The following is a 22957-nucleotide window of genomic DNA, read 5'->3' as shown; positions in this document are numbered from 1 at the left end:
ACTACCTGCTCATTGACTCACCTGTGTTTGACCTAACATCCTTATGACCATGACTAAATCTTTCTGAAATTTACCGAGACTGATAGACTCTAACAGCCCAAAAGCTAAGAATATCATCAGAGGGGCTGGAGAGTTGGCTCAGGGGTTACGAGCACTGGCTGCTTTTCCAGAGGACCAGGCTTCAATTCCCAGCACCCACATGGCAGCTCACAACTGTCTGCAACTCCAGTTCCAAGGGATCTGATACCCTCACACAGACATAAATGCACGCAAACACCAATGCACATTAAACAAACAAACAAACAAATAAATAAAAAGTGTTTTTAAAAAAAGCATCAGATATCATCTGAGGCAAATAAAGATTCTAGCTTTGTGGCAACAGCCAACCTGCTGTTCCCAACAGTATTTTTGAAAAGTGTCTGATTTATGATTTTCTTTTGTTCTCTAATTAAAAAAAAAAAAAAAAAAAACTCCACAAACTCTTCCCACATTGAAACATGATACTTAAAGTAATACAAATCTGTGTTCCTAGGCTATGGTTATTCAGATTTGGCCCTAAAGCCTCCTCTGAAGTGAGGACTGACACATATAAGGTTACTGGAGACAAACGGCGAGAGATCTCAATGTAGTAATGTTTCATACAACAATATTTCCAACAGGGCAGCATAAGACACAGTGACCTCATAAGATAGAATGAAGGTGAAAGTTCCTGATGGCCAAGTGCATGGTGGCTCTACAGGGCCGCGTGTAATTTCTGTATTTGTGGTGTGAAGAGACAACCTGGGCCTCAGCCAGTGGTACAGCTGATTCCTCATATCTACCCTGCAGCACATTAGCATTGATAAAAATGACAAATGGTTATGTTAATGTTTATGTTATGTTTCATCCATTAGAGAACAGCGCAGTGAGGAGGTGATGGGAAGAATTGCTTTGAGACTGAAGCAGCTTGCAGAACTGGATGGGCCTTTATACTGTATATTGGTTTAATTTCTTTTTTTTTAATTTTATTTTTCTTATTAGTTACATTTTGTTAACTGTGTCCCAGCTGTATCCCGCTCCCTCATTCCCTCCCCAACCCCACACTCCCTCCCTGGTCTTCTCCTTGCCCCTTTCCAAGTCCACTGTTCATTTGACCCTGTTTTATCAGGTATCTTCAGGGCTGGCTGCAAAGTCCTCCTCTGTGGCCTAATAGGACTGCTCCTCCCCTGGGGGGGGGGGGAGGTCAAAGAGCTTGCCCTTGAGATCCTGTTAGAAATAGTTCTTGTTCCCCTTATTTTGAGAAACTACTTGGTTACTGAGCTGCCACGGGCCACATCAGAGCAGAAGTTCTAGGTTATATCCATAGATGGTCCTTGGTTGAGTGTCAGTCTCAGAAAAGACCCTGTGCCCGGATATATTTGGTCCTTGTAGAGCTCCTATCCTTTCCAGATCATACTAACTCCCCTTCTTTCATATGATTCCCTGCACTATGCCGAGGGTTTGGTTAGGAGTCTTAGTGTCTGCTTTGAAACACTGCTAGGTAGAGTCTTTCAGATGCCTTTTGTGGTAGACTCCTGTCATACGTTCAATGCACATCCCATTTGTCTTTCTAAATGAGGATTGATCATCTTCGCCTGTGTCTGCTTTCTTGATTATCTTCTTTAGGTGTGTAGATTTCATTATGTTTATCATATCTTGTAGGTCTATATAAGCGAGTATATACCATATTTGTCTTTCTCCTTCTGGGATACTTCACTCAGAATGATCTTTTCTAGATCCCACCATTTGCCTGCAAATTTCATGATTTCCTCCTTTTTGATTGCTGAGTAGTATTCCATTGTGTAAAAATACCACAATTTCTGTACCCATTCCTCCGTTGATGGACATCTGGGTTGTTTCCAGGTTCTGGCTATTACAAATAAAGCTGCTACAAACATGGTTGAACAAATGTCCTTGTTCTGTACTTGAGCAAATTTTGGGTATATACCTAGGAGGGGTATAGCTGGGTCTTGAGGTAGCACTATTCCTAATTGTCTGAGAAAGTGCCAAATTGACTTCCAAAGTGCTTGTACCAGTTTACATTCCCACCAGCAATGGAGGAGGGTTCCCCTTTCTCCACAACCTCTCCAGCATGTGTTGTCACTTGAGTTTTTCATCTTGGCCATTCTGATGGGTGTAAGGTGAAATCTCAGGGTCGTTTTGATTTGCATTTCCCTAATGGCTAATGAGGTTGAGCATTTCTTTAAGTGCTTCTCTGCCATTCGATGTTGGTTTAATTTTTTTATTTGCAAAATAACACATGGAAGTTCCCCCTCCCCGACTCTTGACACTGGAATGTCCCTTTGTTTAATTTTTAGCTCCCCTCTTTTAGGTTTTGTCTTATCTTCTTGGGATGAACCTGGAAGAATTTGGCGTTCTCTTGTTTTTGTTTATTTTTTTGTTTTGTTTTGTTTTAAATCTTTCTTCCTTCTTCCTTTCTTTCTTCCTTCCTTCCTTTCTTTAATTTTTTCATTCATTCTTTCTTTTCTCTACCAGGAACTGATAAACTGATAGCCAAACACTGCCACTCAGCTATGTCTCCCAGCTAGTTGTTTTTTTTTTTTTTTTTTTAAATCTGTTTTCTTTCACCTTTAAATCCCAGATTGGCTCTAAACAATTGGTAATCCTCCTGCCTCAGTCTCTCTAGTTGGGGTTTACAGGCATTGGCCATGACACTCGTCGTTTCATTTTTATTTTATTATAGACACTAATTCACTAATACCACTGGATTATCTTAAAAGTATTTATTCCAGGTTGTTTTAGCTCATACCCACAGAAAAGGAGGGTTCTTTATGTGTTGCTAGCCCTCTACTGCATGCCACAGGTCTGCTTTTAATGTCTCACCATGAGGGGTACATGTGAGTGCAGAGACTGTCATTTCCCATTGGAAATGAGAGCTTATTGAATAATTACGTCAAACATTGATAATGGTTAATGCAGGGAGTCCTTTTGATGAGGTGTAGAAAGGGAGATTTTTAAATTTCCCTAATGGGAAATTTAAATTTCTTCTTCTAAATGCATGTCCTAACACCTTACCACTAAGTGACATTCCTTGTTTGACAGGCTTTTTTCTCTTTTTCCATCAACAGATTGCAAAGTGTGGCTGAAGATTATGGAGAGATCATGTCCCTATGCCCATTTAAGGCGGCATCGCACTGGGGCAAACCACAGGGCAAGGCACAGAATCAACTAGTCAAACATTCCTATGTGCAGGAGAGGGCAAGAAAAATTCCTGGTTTGTCACGTGGAGGCTAAATTACTCCGTTGTATCTAGGGTGACATTCCTTGTATTTCCTTCTCCCTTCTGAGGGTTCCCCATGGCTTCTTGAGAGACAGCTGCCACTGAGATGAAACATTTGTTTGTCCCTGGAAATCCAGCTAAGTTCCTAGCTTGGTAAGTGTAGCTCAGGATTCTCCTGCACCCACACGTTACTTTAACTCCTGCAGACTGGGAATGGCCTTCCAGCTATTTAATTCACAGACCGTATGAAGTGTAAATGAAAAAAAAAAGATACAGTGTGTGTGTGTGTGTGTGTGTGTGTGTGTGTGTGTGTGACATGCATATGCTGAAGGCAGCTTGTGGAAGTCAGTGGACAGTTTGTGAGAGCTGGTTCTTTCACACCGCTATGTGAGTTCTGGAAATTGAATTTAGGCTTGGTAGCAAATGCCTTTACCACCTTGGCCATCTTGCAGGCTCCTGATAGGTATTTTTGGCACTAAATAAGCTTCATGGGTCTAAGCAGTCCATGTGGGGTACCTGGGGCCAAAGTACACACAGGAATGGACTGGTATCTCAGGGGCTCTCCTACACAACCTCAGTGATTGAGATTATTTTAGGACAGAAATCCACAGCTACTGACCTGAAACACAGCCTTTCACAATTGGGAGCAGACGGTTAATTATTTTGCATAAATTATCTAAATAGATTTTACATTAGAGAGGAACAGAACAGATTAAACCTAAGCCAACACACTTTTCCTCAAATTTCTCTTACCCCAAACACTGTGTGTGTGTGTGTTTGTTTGTGTGTTTGTGTGTGTGTATGTGTGTTTTGTGGATAAAATCTAAGGCCCAGAGAATGCAAAACATACACACCACACTACTAATCTGTACTCTAGCTGCCCACGTGACCCCGCTACATTTTTTGAAAAGCTTTTATGTGGTTGGAAGAAAAATAATTTCCAAAAATCACTTTTAGATGAAACAGTTTTGCAGCTTTCTTTTTATGCCTATCACCTGAGTTGCACCTCCCGAAATTATCTCTCCCAAGCTCTGCCTCACCGCAGGCCTTCTGAGCTCTGTGCAAGGTGTGCTGGTCACTGACTGGGACTTAGATGTCCACATTCACTGTCTTCTTTTAAAAATTAATTTATCTTTGAAAATTTTATGTACACACACTCATGCACACACACATTCACACACGCACACACAAACACATTCAAGTCATACTCACATTTATCCCACACTCTTCATCCCCACCCCAAGTCTCCACCTCACCTTTAGTTCTTTTTGTTTTTCTCTCTTTCTTTTCTTTCTCTACTGACACACTAGGTCTAACTGGCCACACACATGTGCACGGAGCCAGTCAATGGTGGAGCATCAGTGACTCACCTGTGGCCTCTTCACTGAATACAATGACTTTCTCTCCAGAAATCAGAACTGCTCTTATGACCCCTGGCCAGGGCTGAGCCCTTTGAGCCCTTCCTCAATCTGTGATTGAAGGCTTAAGAACTGGAGTCTCCAGTGGGCACTGGTCAGGCAATCTCAACAGCTGTGAGTTGGTGAGTGCCACAGCATCTCACAGCCATCCTCCCTGTCTGGTTCTTAATTATTTTCCTCCCTTCCTCCGTGATATTCCCTGAACCTTTCAGGGGATGGTACAGATGTCCCATTTAAGATTTGAGCACCCAACGGTTACTCAGTCTCAGGACAGGCCAGCACTGAGCCTGCATTGACCACAATTCACTGCAAATAAAAGTTTTGAGCAAGGCTGAGAACAGCACTAGTCTATGGTTATAAACACAAGTATGGGGGAGGTAGCTTGGACCTATTAATTTAATAAAACAAAAGCAATAGGTTCACTCCTAGTGACCATGACTTCCCCAGTCATGAGCCTTCGACCAGATTCACAGTATTAGGCATGGACTCCCTCTTGTGAAGTGTGCCTCGTGCCTCAGAGTCAAGCAGAAATGAGTTGGATGCACCCATAACAATTGTGCCAGTATTGTAGCAGTGGAACATCTTGTCTGCCAACTGGTATTGTGGTATGTAAAACTCAAAGATGGGAAAGACCACTGTTGAGTTTTCTCTCCCAGATGCCTGCATAGGAACTTTGATATGATGAAATCTAAAAAGCAGAGAGGAAGTTCAGCCTTAGTGTGGTTTCTTTTTGTTCTGCAACCAAGTATATAAAATATTCAGCAATAGTTTCTTACTGTCTGGTTCTGGTGGCCAGCTAAGAAGAACAGAGCTAGCCTGTATCGTTTTGGCCTCTGGGATCTTTCTAGACAACAACTCCTCATGAGGTATCCCACATCTGACACTGACATTAACATCCAATAATGTATGAATTTTGGGATTGGCATTATCCACCCTAGACAGACCTTCACTTTCTTTGCTCAGCTGTTTCAGATTGCCTATTCCCTAAGTCATTCATGCTAAGATTTCATTTTGTCAGACCCTACCAAATTCCATGTTTAGGATTGGAATCCAGGAAGCAGTCAGTATAAGGAGGCAGCCTTATACTTTTGTGTCATGACGATAGAACCACCGTGAGCAGACTGATGTTTTACATGCAGAAGTGAGTTCACCTTTTCTTTTGGAAACTGAATTAGTTATCATTAATCCAGAGACTAATTTTATTAATTTTTAATAAATATTTTAATAAATATAATTTTAATAAATGATACTATAAAATATTGTCTCTTTTGTTCCCTCCCTCTTTGCATAAACTGTAGCATAAAATTAATAAATCAACAATTTCTTTAACTCAGTTCCCAAATAGTTGATACAGAGAAGCTATAATTTATTTAATTAGCTTAAATACACAGTAACTGAGCATTATTATTCTATTCTGCTCCTCTAAGATAATCTAGCTACCTCCCGGCCCAAATCCGCTTAACACTTGCATTTATGGCCTTCTATGGTCCAGCTGCAATTTCATGATGTCCTTCCCTCTCTCCTCATCATTGACAAATTCCTCTCTCCTGTTTGACTCCTTCTCTCCCAAGAATCAGAAATCTCACCCTATTCTCTCTTTTGCCCAGGTACTGGCTGGCCAGCTTTATGTGAAAGACAGAGAATAAATGGTGAGCCATGTTTACACAAATTTGAGACAGGAGATTCTTATAATAAATATTACAATGCCATGTCTGGATTGAAATGAGATAGTGGGTTAGGGAGATCAGCATATGAATAATACAAGGGTAAACTTTACACACTGTGCAATAATATTATGGTAACAATAAGCTCCCTTCCTTTCTGTATTATACCATGCATGGGGCAGCACAAGGCTTTCACCAGAAGCTCAGACTGTTCAAGCTTGTACTCCAGCTTCCATGTCTATGAGCTTAACGTTATAGCACTGTAAAAAAAAAAAAAAAAAAAAAAATCAGGCACCATAGAAGAGAAATTCAGCAAGGAAACTGAGTTTTGAAAAATATTGAAGAACCTAAATGAATGAAAAAAGTCACATATAACAAAACATCACCAACAATTTTGTTGACCGTAGCTCAGTAGAACATGTGGAATTATGTAAAATTAAAACACGGCTGCAATAGCCTTCTCTGTGGCTGTGTTTTAATTTTATGGAAGGGGAGGAGCACCTCTCCTATTAGTGGACTTAAAGAGGGGTAGGGAAGAGACAAGGGAGGGAGGGTGGGTTTGGAAGGGAACGAGGGAGGGGGCTACAGCTGGGATATAAAGTTAATAAACTGTAACTAATATAAAAAAATAAAAAATTAATTTAAAAATTAAAACATGGCACAATAAACTGGATCACGCATGTTCAGAAAAGATTGAAGGAGGAATACATATGAAAGACATATGAAAAGATTAAATGAAAACTTACTACTTTATAAGAGTAGTAAAAATATGTAATTTAAAGAAAAAGAGTAAGGGGAATGTGGAGAAATGGCTAGTAGTTAGGAGTACTGGATGCTCTCTTAGAGAACATGGGTTCAATTCCCTGCACCTACATGGTCACTCACAACCATCTCCTACATCAGTTCCAGGGGATTTGACATTCTCTTCCAGCCTCTGTGGGCATACATGGTACACAGATATATATATATAGGAAAAACAACCACATACATGAATTTTTAAAAAAAAAAAAAAGAACAAAAAATGAGTTTGAATGAAGAGTAATACTCCTTTCAGAAGCCATAGATTATGAAACAAAATTTTTGATGCCAGGTGGAGATGCTTTCCTGTGAGTTGTTGGATAGGGAGGGCCCAAAGATTCTCCAAACAATACAGAATATTGATATTGTTCTAGCGTTGGTATAATGTTCTTGTGGAATGTATACAGTTTACCCTTGTTCATTCAAATGCTGATTTCTCTACCTCAAATCTGGACATTGCATTGTGATGTTTATTCTAAGCATCACCTATTTCAAGTTTCTGTAAACATGCTACAATTTGTTCTCTGTATTGTCAATTAAACAACCAGCCCCAAGGCTGTGCAATGGTGAGTAAAGGGTGGGACATCGTGGTTGGGAGGGGAAGAGAAGAAAGTGAGTGGGAGGAGTCTGAGAGGATACATCAGCAGGACAGGACTTGGAACCACAAGGAGAGATGAATTGGACCTAAGATATAACTAAAAGCGAGTATAATGGGTGAAATCTGAATGGTTGGAAACTATGTAGGTTTAGAAGTTTAGGGTGGAGTAACTATTGCCCAGCATTGTGTTCTAGGTTAATTAAATAAATCCTAGTCTCTGTGTTGGGAATACAGCTGGTTTAGGAATAACCACTGCTTAACTAAAAGATAAATCAATATTAAACTTTAACCTTCAACAATATTCTTCGTTGCCCAATAAACCTACCTTAGCAGTGTAGCCACTGATAAGGTGCCCATGCTCCATCAGTAAATCACCATGCACCCGTGCTTATAGGGTAACCTATTTGCACTCAGTTGTCACACACAAAGGACATGGAAGTAAGAAAGAACTTCTTGCAGAGAAGAGTCTCAGTGGGAAGAGAGTGAAAGGAAAAATGGGGAGTGAAAGTGAATAAAATTTATTACATATATATATATCAGTTTGTCAGTAAATTTTTAAAAATAGATAAATAGAAAAAATAGCAAAAAAAATTAACAAAGTGAAGAGCCTATGGAATGAGAAAAATAATACTTGCAAAGTGTACATCAGACAGGGAGTTAGCAGAGATACAAAAATTAAATATCAGAATACCAAATTACATAGCAAAGAAACAGACTAATAAAATGAATAGGCTGTTCTCAAAGATTAAATACAAATGGCCAGTAAATATTTGGAGAAATATTCAATATTCTTAGCCATCAGAGAAATGTAAAGTAAAGCCACTTTGATAAGTCTATCTCACCATGTCAGAATGGCTGTCATTAAGAAAACAAAAATTAACAGATGCTCATGAGGATGTGGGGGTGCTTTACACACTGATGATGACAATGCCAGCTGGTGCAGCCACTGTGGAAATCCACACTAATGTAACTAAGAAAATGAAACTAGGACTCCCTTGTGATCCAGTGTCTCATTAGTCATGATTAGAGGAACAGCCTGATAGAGTAGGGATTTCTTAGCTTGGCTTACATGACATGGCCTGAGTAGTCCAGTGATGGCTGCTTCACATCAGAAAGCCTGAGATTCCAGTAGCTATTTGATTGGCAAGACTGAGTGTCTCAGTAGTCCCAGTGTGGTGCTGAAGGCCTGGAGAATTCCTGGAGAGCTATTGGTCTTCAGCCCATGGAACGAGTGGGGTTGTACCAGCAGTGAAATGTAGCAGCAGCAAAAACAGGGTAGATGAACTTGTAATCAAGAGTGAAGGTTTTTAGAGAAAGGATTTCTTTGTGTAGCCTTGGTTGTCCTGGACTCAGGCTGGGATTATAGGCATGCGCCACTGCACCCAATGAGAAGTTTCCTTCTTGCATCTTCATTTGTGTAGGCTTCACCAGAAGGTGCCGCCCACATTTACAGTCATCTTTCCACTTCAACTAACCTGATGAAGAGAACACCTCATAGGAGTGCCAGAAGCTTACCTTTTCTTTGATTCTGGATCCAGGCAAGTCGACAACAAAGATCAAGCACTGTGGAGTAGGCCCTTGAAGGCCTCTAAGTACACATGCGGCAGAGATACTTGAATGTCCCTGCTTGTTGCTGCATATAGCTAGAATATGGAGCCAGCCTAGATGTCTAGTAAGAGATAAATAGATGAAGAAAATGTGACACTACACACAAGGGGATTTTATTCAGTTGTGAAGAAATCATGGCATTTTTAGGGAAATGTATGAAAGTAGAAATCAGTATGTTAAATGGAATAAGGCAGACTCCAGCCAGGCATGATGACACAAGACTTTAATCCCAGAACTTGGAAGCCAGGGTTAGGCAAATCTTTTTTAAGTCCAGCCTTAAATTCACAATCTACATAGTGAGTTTAACGACATTCAAGGTTACATAGAGAAACCCTGTCTCAAAAATAAAAAGAACCAACCCCCCCCCAAATAAACCAGACTCAGAAAGACAAATACTACATGCTTTCTTCTGTATTCAGAGTCTAGATTTAAATCCCTTAATTCCTTTGTGTGTGTATGTGTGTGTGTGTATGTTTCATAAATAAATAAAAGAAGGGCGGAAGACATCTTTTTAAATTTCTTTTTTTTAATTTTTATTTTTTTTCACAATTTATTCGTTATATATCCCGATTGAAGACCCCTCCCTCAATTCCCCCCAGTCCCACCCTTCTTCCTTCTTCCCTCATCACCTTCCCCTAGTCCACCGAAAGGGGGCGTTCTCCACTATTGCCACCCATAGCTTGTTAAGTCTCATCAGGACTGTTTGGATCGTCTTGGAGGAAGAGATCTTAATGGAGGTAAGAGGAAGGAAGAAAAACAGAGTAACGGAATGCATGTAACCTAAGAGCAAAAGGCAGTGTAGAGGGTGTTATAATTTGAGGGGAGGAAAGGGACCAGCAAGAGGTGTAAAGGGTGGGTTGAGGTGGGAAGATGGTGAGGTGAGAGGGATGAGAAAGAACAAAATAAAATGACATATGTGAAAATGCCATATTGAATCCCATTATCATGTGTATTAACTTAAAAAGCACTATTTTATATGCTAACTAGAAAATTAATTTTTATAAATATAGGGTAAAATTTCCAGCTGCTGACATCTATTTCCAGTTTGATGACATCAGTTGAAGGTACCTCTCTTTGCACACCTACAAACAAATTAATAGCTTAAAATAGTGTTACAAATTAAAGAGAACACACTGATAAAGTGGGAGTTTCTTCTGTATAAGGATAATTGTCCATTCCATAACATGTGTTTGGAATAAAGACAAGATGGTATGAAAATGGCTTCCTCCTGGCTTCTCACACTCTGTTTCTAATAGTCATGCTGCATTAATTGCAGTGATTTTCAATGCTGTTATTTGGAGTAAGGCTGCTTGGTATTCTGATTACAACTGTTTCAAACTCTTATATTAACTATAAATGTTTATGCTTGTTTATTCATTTACTTATGCCTATTTATTTATTTGCTCATTTATTTTTGTGTGTAGACAACCTGTGAGAGTCAGGTCTCTCCTTCTAACATGTAGGATTTAGGGGTGTTATTCAGGTCACCAAACCCAGAGGTAAATGCATTTATCTTCTGGACCCATCTTCTGCTCTTAAGAATTTTCTTTGTGACCCTTTTTTCATGCTGCCCTCAATATGGCGTTAGTGTTTGGAGTTTGCCCAATGTCACTTCTCAGGGTCTGTCAAGTGAATATCAAGGAGGAGGAGCCAACCGTGTTTCATCACTTAGGGACTCTGAACACCCTTTTCAAAGGCCAAAGCTGGCATTTCACTGTTACCTCTTAAAAGAGCTTTGGGGTGTTATGGTAGGATATGAGGTCTGTGCTCCAGCCTCGATGGCTTTCCAGAACTCCTCATGAAGCTTATGATCCAGGTCTTGGGAAGCATCAGGAAAAAACTTTTGCCAAACTGTGTTTAAATGATTTTTTTGTGGATATGACAGAATAGCATAGCATGGCATGGCATGGCATGGCATGGCATGTCATAGCATAGAGCAGAAATGAAAAGAGTAGAATAGGATAGAATAGAAGAATAGAATAGAACAAAATAGCAAAGCCGAGTAGAAACAAACAAGATAGAATAGTTACCACTGTGAAAACATAATCATTAGGATTATTTAGGAAAGAAGTGTTCTAACTTGGTGTGGTGGAACACGACTTTAAACTCAGCCCTCAGGAGGCAGAGGCAGGAGGATAGATCTGTGAGCTTAAGACCAGCCTGGCCTGTATAGTGAGTACTAAGTCAGCTGGGGCTATATAGTGAGGCTCTGTCTTGAAAAAAGAAAATTAGCAGGCGCAGAAAGTTGTTTACTTTCATAATGGTTCTAAAAGAAGAAAGAAAATTTCTTCCAGAGTTCCTTCCTGTAAGTTAAATTCATGAACTGTTTCTTCTTGCAGAAAATATCTAGTTTCCATAGACAGACTCTCTCTTCTCTACAGTAAAAACTAGGGCATGGGGCCCTGTGGGAACTTCCTCTTCTCCCTTCATGGAAGGGAAGCATCCCAGTAGTGAGTTGACAAATAAGCTGGGCAAAGTGTGAGGAGAGCCTGGCAGGGCTCAGTTTTCACAGTTTCCCAGCAAATTGTAAAGAGCAACCTATGCACAGGGCCACTCTCTCTCACAAGATCAAAGGGCCCCAAAGACTTCCTATTCCTCTTTCTTCTCTTTCAAAACCCTTCTTCTTAAGAACTTAAGATACAGGACTTTCAGCCAAAATTACTCGTGTATTAAAGAATGGGTAGGAGTTGAGAGTTGATTCTTCTAAATGACTGTGAAAACTGTAAATCGGGCACTCTGTTTTAAACTCCTTGAGTTTATCCTTTGTTTAGAGTTTCATGCACATATTGAAGTTATGAACAGCAATGAAAAAGACAATTTAGCCTCCGTGGGTCAAGATATGGATACAGAAAAAGATAGTTATAACGTCACATTTATTAGACTTATTTGAAAAACAAGATTATTTCACTTTAAATCTCTCTGCTTTAATGTATGAAAGGAATGGTTCACAGTAAGATAAATTTCCAAGAACAGTTTAGTATTGCTAGTTATTTCATGTGTTTTCAAACTTCACTTATCTTCACTAATGACAGCACACACTTGTTCAAAATAAAGTTTGACCCAAACTGAGCTGCGCAGACAGGAATGAGCTACACTCAGAACAATCAGCTAATACTGACACTCGCAGAAAACGTTCTTGTTCATAGACAGAATTTACGAAAGCCCAGTTTACTCCACTTGCACATTATGCACATGTGATTGAAAATATTACTTACATTAACACACATATTCGTAGGAAACGAAGTACAAAGATAAGTTTTAAATAAATGTCGTCTATGAAAATATATGAAATGTTGACTGATACAAAGTTTAACTTGAATGCGTGTTCAATCCGGTGCTTAAAAATATTTGGAAAATTATTCATATATATATATATATATACTGGTGGAAGTGGTAAAAGGTGAGAGATAAGGAAACAGTGGTCAATGCAGTTTAGTGAGGAGGGGAAGTGAGCCAAGGAATGTTTCCACATAGGACTCACACAACAAAAATAGATAATCAGAAGGGAATGAAATCGTTTACCACCAAGGTCAGCGTTATTCAAAAGGAATACTCAAACGAATGTCACTCAAAATCGAATAGCACCAAGGAGCTTTCTAGAAAGGACAAACGAAGGCAAGTTTTGATAATGTGCTCATAGTATGCGCATATGTTCACCTTAGTCTTCAAAACACTGATCTTAGCAACGTCAGCTCCTCCCTGTGATGTGAGCGCTGTGTATCCTATAATGACGGCACAAAACTCCAGTGGTAATCTGCCCACATCAACCAACCATAGGATGCTAACAACTATGCTGGCAGGCCGGTGCATCCCAACCCCAACTTCCTTTCTCTACGCTCTGAACTCCTCGGCAAGGCGTAGGGACACTTTCCCTAGGCCCAGTGCAGGATGTCTTTGAGTGGCATCCTGAACATGTTTCCCACCCAGCCACGAGCAGTGGCAGCCCAAGGCAGCTGCTAGTTGACACAGGGGCAGCAGAAGCAGCAGATGGTCCTGCAGGGGTTCTTCTTCTTGTACTGCACCGCCTTGCGCACCTGCGCCTTGGCCTGGCCGGTGTAGTCCAGGGTCTTCTGCACGTTGAGCTCGATGACGTTCAGCGTGTCCTCCTGCTTTTCCACCAGCACAGCCATCTGCAGGAAGAGCTCGTGCACGTCGCGGATGCGACCCTCCAGACGCAGCAGCTCGCGGTGGCGGCTCTCGATCTCATTGAGCGCCGCCCGAGCGCCCTTCACGTCGGCCAGCAGGTTCTCGGAGAACACGTCCCACTTGCCCTGCTCGAACATGTCCTCTATCTGCTCGCCCGACACGTCCTTGCCCATGATCTCCAGCTGCCGCTGGATGCGGATCTTGCAGTTGTCGCGCTGTTTCATCTCGGCCTGGTTGTACTCATACATGGTTTGCTGGAAGGCGCGGGCCAGCGCGCTGTAGTGCGCGTGCGAGATGCGAGCCACCGCCGACTGCGCGCCGTGCCTGGTCTCCGCCTGCTCGCTCAGCTCCTTCACAGAGCGCAGCTTCTGGTGGATGCCCTCACCACGGGTCTTGATGGCCTTGGCGATGGAGTTGGTGTCGCGCTTGATGCTGCTGAGGCGCCGCATGGAGGTGAGGAAGCGGACGTTCTGCCTCCCCAGGCGTCTCACATCGACCATCAGCAGCTGGTTTTCATCCTGGATGTCTTGGATGACCCGGTACAAGGACTCCAGGATGTGGTCGGTCTCGAACACGATGTCCTCGTGAGGAGCGTCAAAGTCATCATCCCCATCTGGGAACTGCTGGTCATAGCTCCTGGACAACTCCAGAAGCTCTGCAAGCCGGTCCTTCATTTTGCCTACAAATAGAGACAGTCGTTAGAATCCTTTAGTGACAGTCGGATCTGTGCTTTCAGAGGGGCTGAAGCTCAAGATAGAGAATGTGCTCTGCTCTGTGCTCCTAATTCCGTTTCCGTGGGCGCATTAACGGGGCTAAATGGCCCCTGACCTTTTTCTTCTAAGTAAAGAACGACTGTGAGCAGACTCAGACCCTTGATTATGGTCTACAGCCTCCACACGTCTACGGTTCACAATCGCAGGCTCAACTCAATCAGTAATGCAAAAGTTTTAGATTGCTTTGGGAAACATTTCCTTTTCTTGGTTTTTATTTCTCCATCATGAATTAGGCACACAGATATATAGAAAGAAAAATAAAACAACAACAAAGTTTTGCAAACTTTTGAATAAAGAGTGTACAAGGCTTCGAGAAAGACACCAAACGTTCTCTATTTTGTGGCTACCCGCCGCTGGTAAACACCCCTTCTTGTACTTAGAACAACCTGTAAAAGTTAACTTGGTTTATTCGGCCTGTGTGGCCGTTCCTTTAGACCCATCACATAGGAGGCAGAGATAAGTGGACCTCAGTAAGTTCAAGGCCAGCCTTGTAAGGTTGGTACAAATAATTACTAAGGCAAAATAACGTTTCCTATGTGCACCCATTTTTAGTGAAGTGAAAATGTGAAGGCGGGACTAGTTTGCCCCTATACATGGTACGTTCTGGCTAGAAAGAATGTATTCCAGCTACATAGTCTGTGGCAAAGTGTAACTCCCACAGTTTCCACAATCACTCAGGGAACTTGATCTCAAGGGCTCTTTTAGATTGATGGCATCCGGTAGTGCCCATGGAGGGAGTTGCCTGGATTGGTGATAATGGAGAATGGTGAGCACTGACCATGCCCTCCCAGCTGCCAAGATCATTATTTACATAGGCTAAGAAGAAAATGTATTATTCTGTAATGATAATTTTTAATATAACAAATTCTGTTGCTTCAAAAGCCACTTCAGCTCTTTGGCAAGTAAAATCAATACCAGACTTTCTCAGTGACAGTAAATGTCACTCTCCTAGCACAATAATTGACTGGGCAGAAAAAAGACTCAGTTTGGGGATAGGCTTGAAGAGAAATTGTAAGGCAGATAATGGGTTAAGGTGATTGTAGTTTTGATTATTTTAAATTTATTTTAATTGACATATAAATGTAAAATCATTCATGTTAATGGTGTATTGTATAAAATTTCATACATGTACATACTGCAATAAGTTTAAATAAAGTTAAATATATCTAACTTGATATATATATATATATAGAGAGAGAGAGAGAGAGAGAGAGAGAGATAGCTCCTTAAATATTTAACATTTCTGGGTCAGGCAGAATAGCTCTACTCAAGCATTATATACAAAACTATCTCCAGCAGATGTACAATCATAAAAAAATTCACCATTAAAGAAGAGAACACAAAATAATGAGTTCTTTCTTTCTTTTCTTTCTTCCTGTTTTTCAAGACAGGGTTTTCCTGTGTAACAGAGCCCTGGGTGTCCTGGACTCACTTTGTAGACCAGGCTGGCCTCAGACTCACAGAGATCTGCTCTTGAGTGCTGGGACTAAAGGTGTGTGCCATCGTGCCCAGCTTTCTTTTTCTTCTTAGATTCTTTATTATTTTTAATACTGTGTATGTTTATGGAACCCAGAGGTGTCAAATTTCCTAGAGCTAGAGTTACAGCAGTGAGCCATGCAGTGTGGGTGCTGGGCACTGAGACCCAGTCCTCTGCAAGAGCTCTACATCGTCTTGACCACTGAGCCATCTCTCCAACCTCTTTTTCTCCCACCAAGACAGCAGAAAAATTTAAAGGTAATACTTTTTAAAATGGGCAGGATTCTGAGATTTCTAGGGAAAATGCTGGGAAGAGGAAACACTGAGAGATGCTTCCTGGAGGACAGCTCAGCAGTTCATAGAAAGCTTTTCAAGTACACATTATTCTAATGAGAAGGCATGTGAGCCTGTGAGACATGCACATTTTGTATCATCATATTGTCATTGCAGATATTAAAAAGTTATTTTGATGCACAAAATACTCAGTAAGTCACAATGTTTAGAAGGCCATCTAAGGGTCTGAGAACTCAATATGAGATGGAAGGAAGTGAAAGAGAGAGGGAAGGGAGGAGGATTGCTTAACCCTTCTTTGGTTGAGCAATACAATTCCATGTGAGATCACATAGATAAGTAAAGAGATGATGCTGCCTAAGCAGATTTCAACCATAGGGAGACAGTGAGGTCACCTGCAGGGTTTTCAGCACTGCAGCTGCCTGCACTGGGGCTTCTGGAATAAGCCCATTCTGGTTTATAATCAAATTTGTAGTCTATTCCACAGATGGAAGCTTTGTGATCATGAAAGTCAGGCAGTTCTGGAGAACCTTAATGGTCCCCACGTTGAAGAGAGACTGAAAGGCCCAAGAACCAATAGTGAAGGAAAAGGATAGCTCTAGCCTTTTGTCCCTTCCAGAAAGATGGCGGCTTTCATAATCACAGCCTTCTAGCTTCTGAGGATGGAGAGAGGCTACATATGAAATGAGATCATCGGAGAACTCACCTTCAGTGTAGTAAGTCATGAAAACAACCCAGGAAGCCCTCAAGGTGGCATGAGCAAGAAAGGCGGAGTTTATTAGAATCCTTTCACTCTCACACGAACAGTTAAGGCAGACACTAAGAAAAGGGCATTAAAAATGTATATTGAGTGTCACTATTATGTAGTATCTTGAAGTACATTAATAAGTTTTCCAACAGAATTCAAAATGAAAAATAGCACAGCTCTCTTAGCTAAATACACAGGGCACTAGAACCTGGATCCTATTGTTAGATTTGACCCATAAAATCTTGCTATTTTCTCCTGGATATCGCTTAGTCGGTAGTGTTTGCCACCCAAGCATGAGGACCTGAGTTGAAACTGAGCAGCGCCCATGTGAAAATCTGGGTGCAGGGATACAGCTCTATAATCAGGGCCCTGGGCAGCAGATACAGGCCAGTCCCCAAGCTCACTGGCCAGCTGAGTCACTTACTTAGCACCAAGTTCAGTGAGACTGTCACTCAAAAATAAGGTAGAGAGAAATTTTGGAAGATATCTCGTGTTAACTTCTGGCCTACGAACGCACACATATACACATGTGGCAACATATGCACACACACATGCTTGCACATGCACATTTTCTGTCATATCAGAAAGCATGGTTCAAGAGGATCAATGAATGAGGATGGTGAGTGCACAGCTAACACACTGGATCCAGAGGACAGCCCTGGAGGGTCACCGTCTCTCTGTCCCTAAGAAGGCTTTCCATGAGCACAGAATGTAGCAGTAACTGCTCATAGAGGAAAGGCTTTATGCACATTTACTTTGCAGCAGTGAAAAACCTGCTGATTGCTATAATCTAAATTATGTCCTTTTGAAATGACAAAGGTAACGCCTTATCCTGACTCCAGTTTGTGTTTGCTTAGACAAGTGGTTCCCAACTTTCCTAATGCTGCAATCCTTTAACACAGTTCCACATGCTGTGGTGACCTTCAACCAGAAAATTATTTTTGTTGCTTAAAAATTGTATTTTTGCTACCGTTATGAATTACAATGCAGATGGTCCTAGGTGACCACTGTGAAAGGGTTGCGGCCACAGGTTGAAAGCTGCTGGCTTAGACAGTTCTCACCCTCTGCCCTTGCCCTCCCAACAATCATGTCTGCCTTGGCAACACATTTGAGACTTCCATGGCCTTGGCCATGGTCCAGATGTTACTAACCAAAATAATTAAAATGAGTAGAAAAGAAAAGAATGGAAAAGATATAAGTAAAATAATAGTTGGCATGTTGTGTCTAAACTAATTGCCATGCTCTGCCAAAAATGAATGTTTCAAGGCTAGTGTGACCCTCATCTAACCTTGACGTAAATTATTATGGCTTTTGTGGTTTTGCCTCTAAAACCTCTATGTTTTTGAGCTTGGGCATCAAGAGTCACAAGCTTACTCTTGGTCTGGTCATCAATAAAAAGGACTTAAAACTTCTAATTGGCTTTAATCAGCATGTTTGTCAATAATTATCTCACATGGATCATTTCAACTTTACTATGCCTCATCCCAAATTCATATGTGAAAGTTCTGACTCTAGTATGTTAGAATGCTTTTGTATTTTGAGCTAATAATGGAGTAATTAAGTTAAAATGAAGTTTTGGGGGATGGATTCTAATTCAATATGGCTGATAAGGAATCCAGTGGGAGACAATTTATACACACAGAGGAAGGCTAAGAGAAGACAGAGTTAATCTGAAAGCCAAAGAAGCAGACCTAGAAGAAACAAATCTTGCTCAACTAGTCATTTTTTGAATGCCATGATAAAGTTCCCTGACCAAGCCAGCTTGTAGAAGAATGAGTTTATATGTGTGTGTGGTTCCAAGGGTCCATTATGGCAGGGAGGCAGCAGGCATGGCTGTGGGAGCAGAAGACAGAGGACTCACATCTTAAGTAGCAACTATAAAGCAGAGACGGTAAACTCAAAATGGTGTGAGTCTTAAAACTCTCAAATCTTATCTCTAGTGACATACTTCCTCCAGCAAGGCCACACTTCCTAAACCTCCCAAATAGAGGGAGGTCAACTGGGGACCAAGTGTTCAAATGCCTGAGATATGGGGGACATTGTGTTCAAACCACCAAGCCTGATAAAACCTTGCTACTGAGTTTACAGGACCCTTGAACTGTGAGGTATGCGGTTCTGGTGCCAGGGTATCCATCCTTTTGACACAGTGATATGATGTGGCCATCTACAAAATTCACACCAGAGAGCCTGCATACAAGAGCAAAAAGTAACAGCAACAAAAGCAACTCAGAATGTCTTAAGAAAGCTTATGGATTTTGCCTTGGGCTCCATTCATAGCTGACCTTGGCAGAATGTGGCCAGCAAACTGGACAGGCCTAGAAGCCATGCAGACTGTCATACTTTGCTGTTACATCCCTAGCAAAACAATTTATATGTCAACAAAATGTTCCATAATACCAGCAAGTTGAATCCTTCCTGCTTTCACAGTATGTGCCAAGTGTTTTGACTTGTAGTGAGAAAACCCAGACATAGATATGCAGAATACAGAGGGAAGCCGACATCCAAACCTGGGGAGTGAGTGTACAGCCGAGGTGAAACAATCCTAAAGTTCGTCGGGGCCTTCCTTTCTACACTTGTGATAAACAAGGGTTTCAACTTCATTCTGCTGTCATTACTTGCAGAAAGTTTAGCACTTTTCTTTCAATATGAACTTAAGTACACATTTAGACACAGGAGCTTTGTACTGGATGTAGTATCCAGCTATTGATGAAACAGAAAGGATCTTGTCCCCAAGAGAGCATAAATAATGACTTTTATAGAGTAGCCAAGCTCTTATTTCAGATTTTATAATACACAGCTGTTGGGGGGGGGGTTCTAGAAAAATTCAAATAATAAAAGGAGATGATGGCTACAGACCAAAAGGGCTGCTGGTCCACTTTAGACCCTGGGAAAAGCTCCAGTAGCACCCCCTCTCTGGAGGGTACACTGTGTGGTGAGCTGAACTTGCAGCCCTGCCCACGCTTGGTGAGGTCACAGCCTGCTCAGCTGCGATCACCCATGCAGACCTTGCTCAACCACCTGCTCCAGTCCCTCCTGCCCGCCACCCCCACACCACAGTCATCTGGTTGGGAACAGGACATTCCACTATGTCACAGCAGCTTCACAGCTGTTTTCTAGCTCACTCATTAGAACACACCCTCAAAAGACAACAAAAGCTCTTTCCCCAAAAGGTTGACTCAAACCCATGAATAATCACTTCACTCCACTGACTAATTCTTGATTCTCTGCTCTGTCTCTTGATTTTAAAGATTGTCATATTAAAAACAGAGAAAGTTTCTCCCCACTGCGCTGAGCCTGAGACAGGGTTTCTCTGCAGCCATGGCTGCTCTGGAATGCACTCTGTAGACCAGGCTGGCCTCAAACTCAAACATAAGCTTGAAATATTTTGTTGCTGCTCTCAAGGTAATTAAAAAAATAAAATGAAAACCAGGGGTTGGTGATTTAATTCAGTGGTAGAGTGCTTGCCTAGCAAGTGCAAGTCCCTGGGTTCAGTCCTCATCTCTGAAAAAGTAAAATAAAATACAAAATAAAAAATCAAGTAGGTTGGTTCTTTTAAAGTACATTTGTCAAACATGCTTAACAGGGCTGGAGAGATGGCTCAGAGGTTAAGAGCACTGACTGCTTCCAGACAGACCTGGGTTCAAATCCTAGAATCCACATGGCTGCTCACAACAATTTACAACTCACCTCCAGGGGATCTGACATCCTCACACAGTCATACATGCAGGCTAAATGCCAAAGCACATAAAATAAAAATAAATAACTCTTTAAAGATACATATTTAATATTTTCTTAGGGTTCATTTGAAGTACGAGATGAGTTTAAAGACCATTCATTGAGATGGAGTGTAATTATAAAAGTTAGAGCCAGAAGATATGAATGTGTCCTAGGGATGGCTTCGTAAGCAAGACCAGAACAATGGCACTATCGGCTGACATGCTAACATGGAGAGGGAGAAGTTTCATGGGGTGCCATCCCCAGACAAAGAAATATGGCCAACAAATGACTACCAGGAGAGGAAGAAGTGGTCAACCCTGAGACTATATACACAGACAACAAAAAAATGGGCTCAGCAGGTTGTGTGTGCATATGTACATACATACACACATACACAGGTGTAACAATAATAAAGAAAAAGACTATAAATTTTGGAGTGGAGGGGACATGGGTGGCAGTTGAAGGACAGTACTGGGGGTGATTAGAAAAAGGAAGAAAAGTGAGGTATTTCTGTTTAGTTTAAAATGTATAAAAATTAAAATATGTGTCCCTTTTAATTCTTAGGCAGGTGAGCTAGCACAGTGGGTGAAATGCTTGCCACGTAAGCCTGACAACCTACATATATACAAAATCTCTGACATACATACGAAATCTCTGACATTTCCCCCTAAGACTCCTGTTCTTATTTCCTTTGGGGCCCAGGTTTCAAGATAGGGTTTCTCTGTGTAGCCCTGGCTGTTCTGGAGCGGGCTCTGTAGACCAGCTGGCCTTACACTCAGAGATGCCTCTGCTTCCCAAGTGCTAGAATTACAGGTGTGTGCCACAACTGCCTGGCCCTGACTGCCTTTTTTTATACACAAGAAGAAGAAACGTCTAAGTTTTCCAATTATATCAATATGTGAGGTTTGCCAGATAAGTGACTTTCCTAATCATTGATGTCTCTCCCTCCAATTACCAAAGGGATTCATTCATTTCTGTGGGAGATTCTCTTCAGAAAGACATTGGTACATTTCATTGGTTCCTTGTACTGGACAGAGTTTGCTGGTGACTCTGCTGTCCTTATCCACACCTTTGAACTGTGTGGCGATGCAGCATTGATCTGAGAAGCTTCTTCTCTAACACGTTTTACTCCTTTTGGGCGGTGATTGTGAAAGCCACGCTTTCTCTTCAATTTTACTGGCAACCAGTGCAATAGGAATTAGACATGACTAGTTGCTGAACACACTTCTAACTCTGGTTCTAGGGGATCTAAGGCCTCTTCTGGCCTCCACATGCACCAGACATGAGTAGTGCACACATATGTGCAGGCAAAACACGTATACACAGAAAATAAAAAATAAGTAAAATTAAATAAAAGAGAAATAGAATAGTGCAGCAAAGGCTACTTGAAATATATATATTTAAACTTCTGGAATATTTTGCTTCATTTTTACCGGAAACAGTTGATTACAAGTAATTAAAGCCACAGAAAGCAAGACTGTGGTTGAGTGGTTACTCTGTCTCAGACCAAAAGGTCCCCTGCTGGAAATACTGTTGCTTTCTCTGTCCTTTGAATAAGACTTGGTAATAGATCTTGCTTTGAGAAGAGGACAGAAGCAGATACCTGTATGGCACAGGCCACTGGGGTGTGCCCTTCTATTGGGAACTTGTGAGGAAGCTGTAGCTAGCCTTCTGGAGAGTGGGGACTACTCAAAGAGAGGGGCTGAATGGCTGAGCCTGGACATAGCCAGCAGAAGAGCTAACCACAGCCTGCCTACTGCGGAAGGCTTATACAGACCCCATGTTCTCTCAAAAATACAAAGAGTGACTACTAACCACGTAAGGGTGCATTATGTAATGATGTTCATGGAGACAGCTTTCCCTGAGCTCTTCTGTGCCCCCGCAATGTACGCTCCTTTAATCCCAGATTAGGAGGCTAACACGAATCACAGAAAAATCATAATTTGTGGAAATTAAATTCTCATGCATTTAAAACAAAAATTTGTTATAATTTGAAATAAAAATATAAGCAATATTCTGAATAATTATCCTGATGATCATGTTTGATGATCATGGCCTAAGACATATATTTTTAACTACATGTTACAGTTATGATATTCTATTCATATTTTACCTAAAATTTCATATAAAGAATACACATTCCTTTTTCAAAAAGTACACATATCTGAAATCAGAAGCTGGTTCTGTCTTTCCTGTTGAAAACCACAGTGATAGATAGGCAATGGTGATGCACACCTGTAATCCCAGCACTTGGGAGGCAGAGGCAGGCGGATCTCTGTGACTCTGTGAATTTGAGGCCAGCCTGGTCTACAGAGTGATCTCCAGGAAAGCCAAGGCTACACAGAGAAACCCTGTCTGGGAAAGGAAGGAAGGAAAGAAGGAAGGAAGGAAGGAAGGGAGGGAGGGAGGGAGGGAGGAAGGAAGGAAGGAAGGAAGGAAGGAAGGAAGGAAGGAAGGAAGG

At 41.4% G+C, this 22957-nt stretch overlaps 1 protein-coding gene across 2 annotated transcripts in view; it reads right to left on the bottom strand.

Annotated features, from left to right (window-relative positions):
• Positions 1-12217: 12217 nt before the first annotated feature.
• The window catches only part of Stx11 (syntaxin 11), a 25398-nt gene continuing 14658 nt past the window's right edge, over positions 12218-22957 (bottom strand). For both annotated transcript variants that reach the window (XM_055627720.1, XM_055627721.1), the window contains exon 2: positions 12218-14170. In XM_055627720.1, the coding sequence (XP_055483695.1) occupies positions 13302-14165 (864 nt within the window). In that variant the 5' untranslated portion in view covers positions 14166-14170 and the 3' untranslated portion in view covers positions 12218-13301. The remainder of the gene's footprint in view (positions 14171-22957) is intronic.

The sequence above is a fragment of the Psammomys obesus genome, unplaced genomic scaffold (assembly GCF_907164565.1).
Source record: "Psammomys obesus unplaced genomic scaffold, mPsaObe1.curated_primary_1811, whole genome shotgun sequence".
NCBI lineage: Eukaryota > Metazoa > Chordata > Mammalia > Rodentia > Muridae > Psammomys > Psammomys obesus.
The sequence above is the reverse complement of the archived record's forward strand: the minus strand, read 5'-3'. Positions and strand labels throughout refer to the sequence as shown.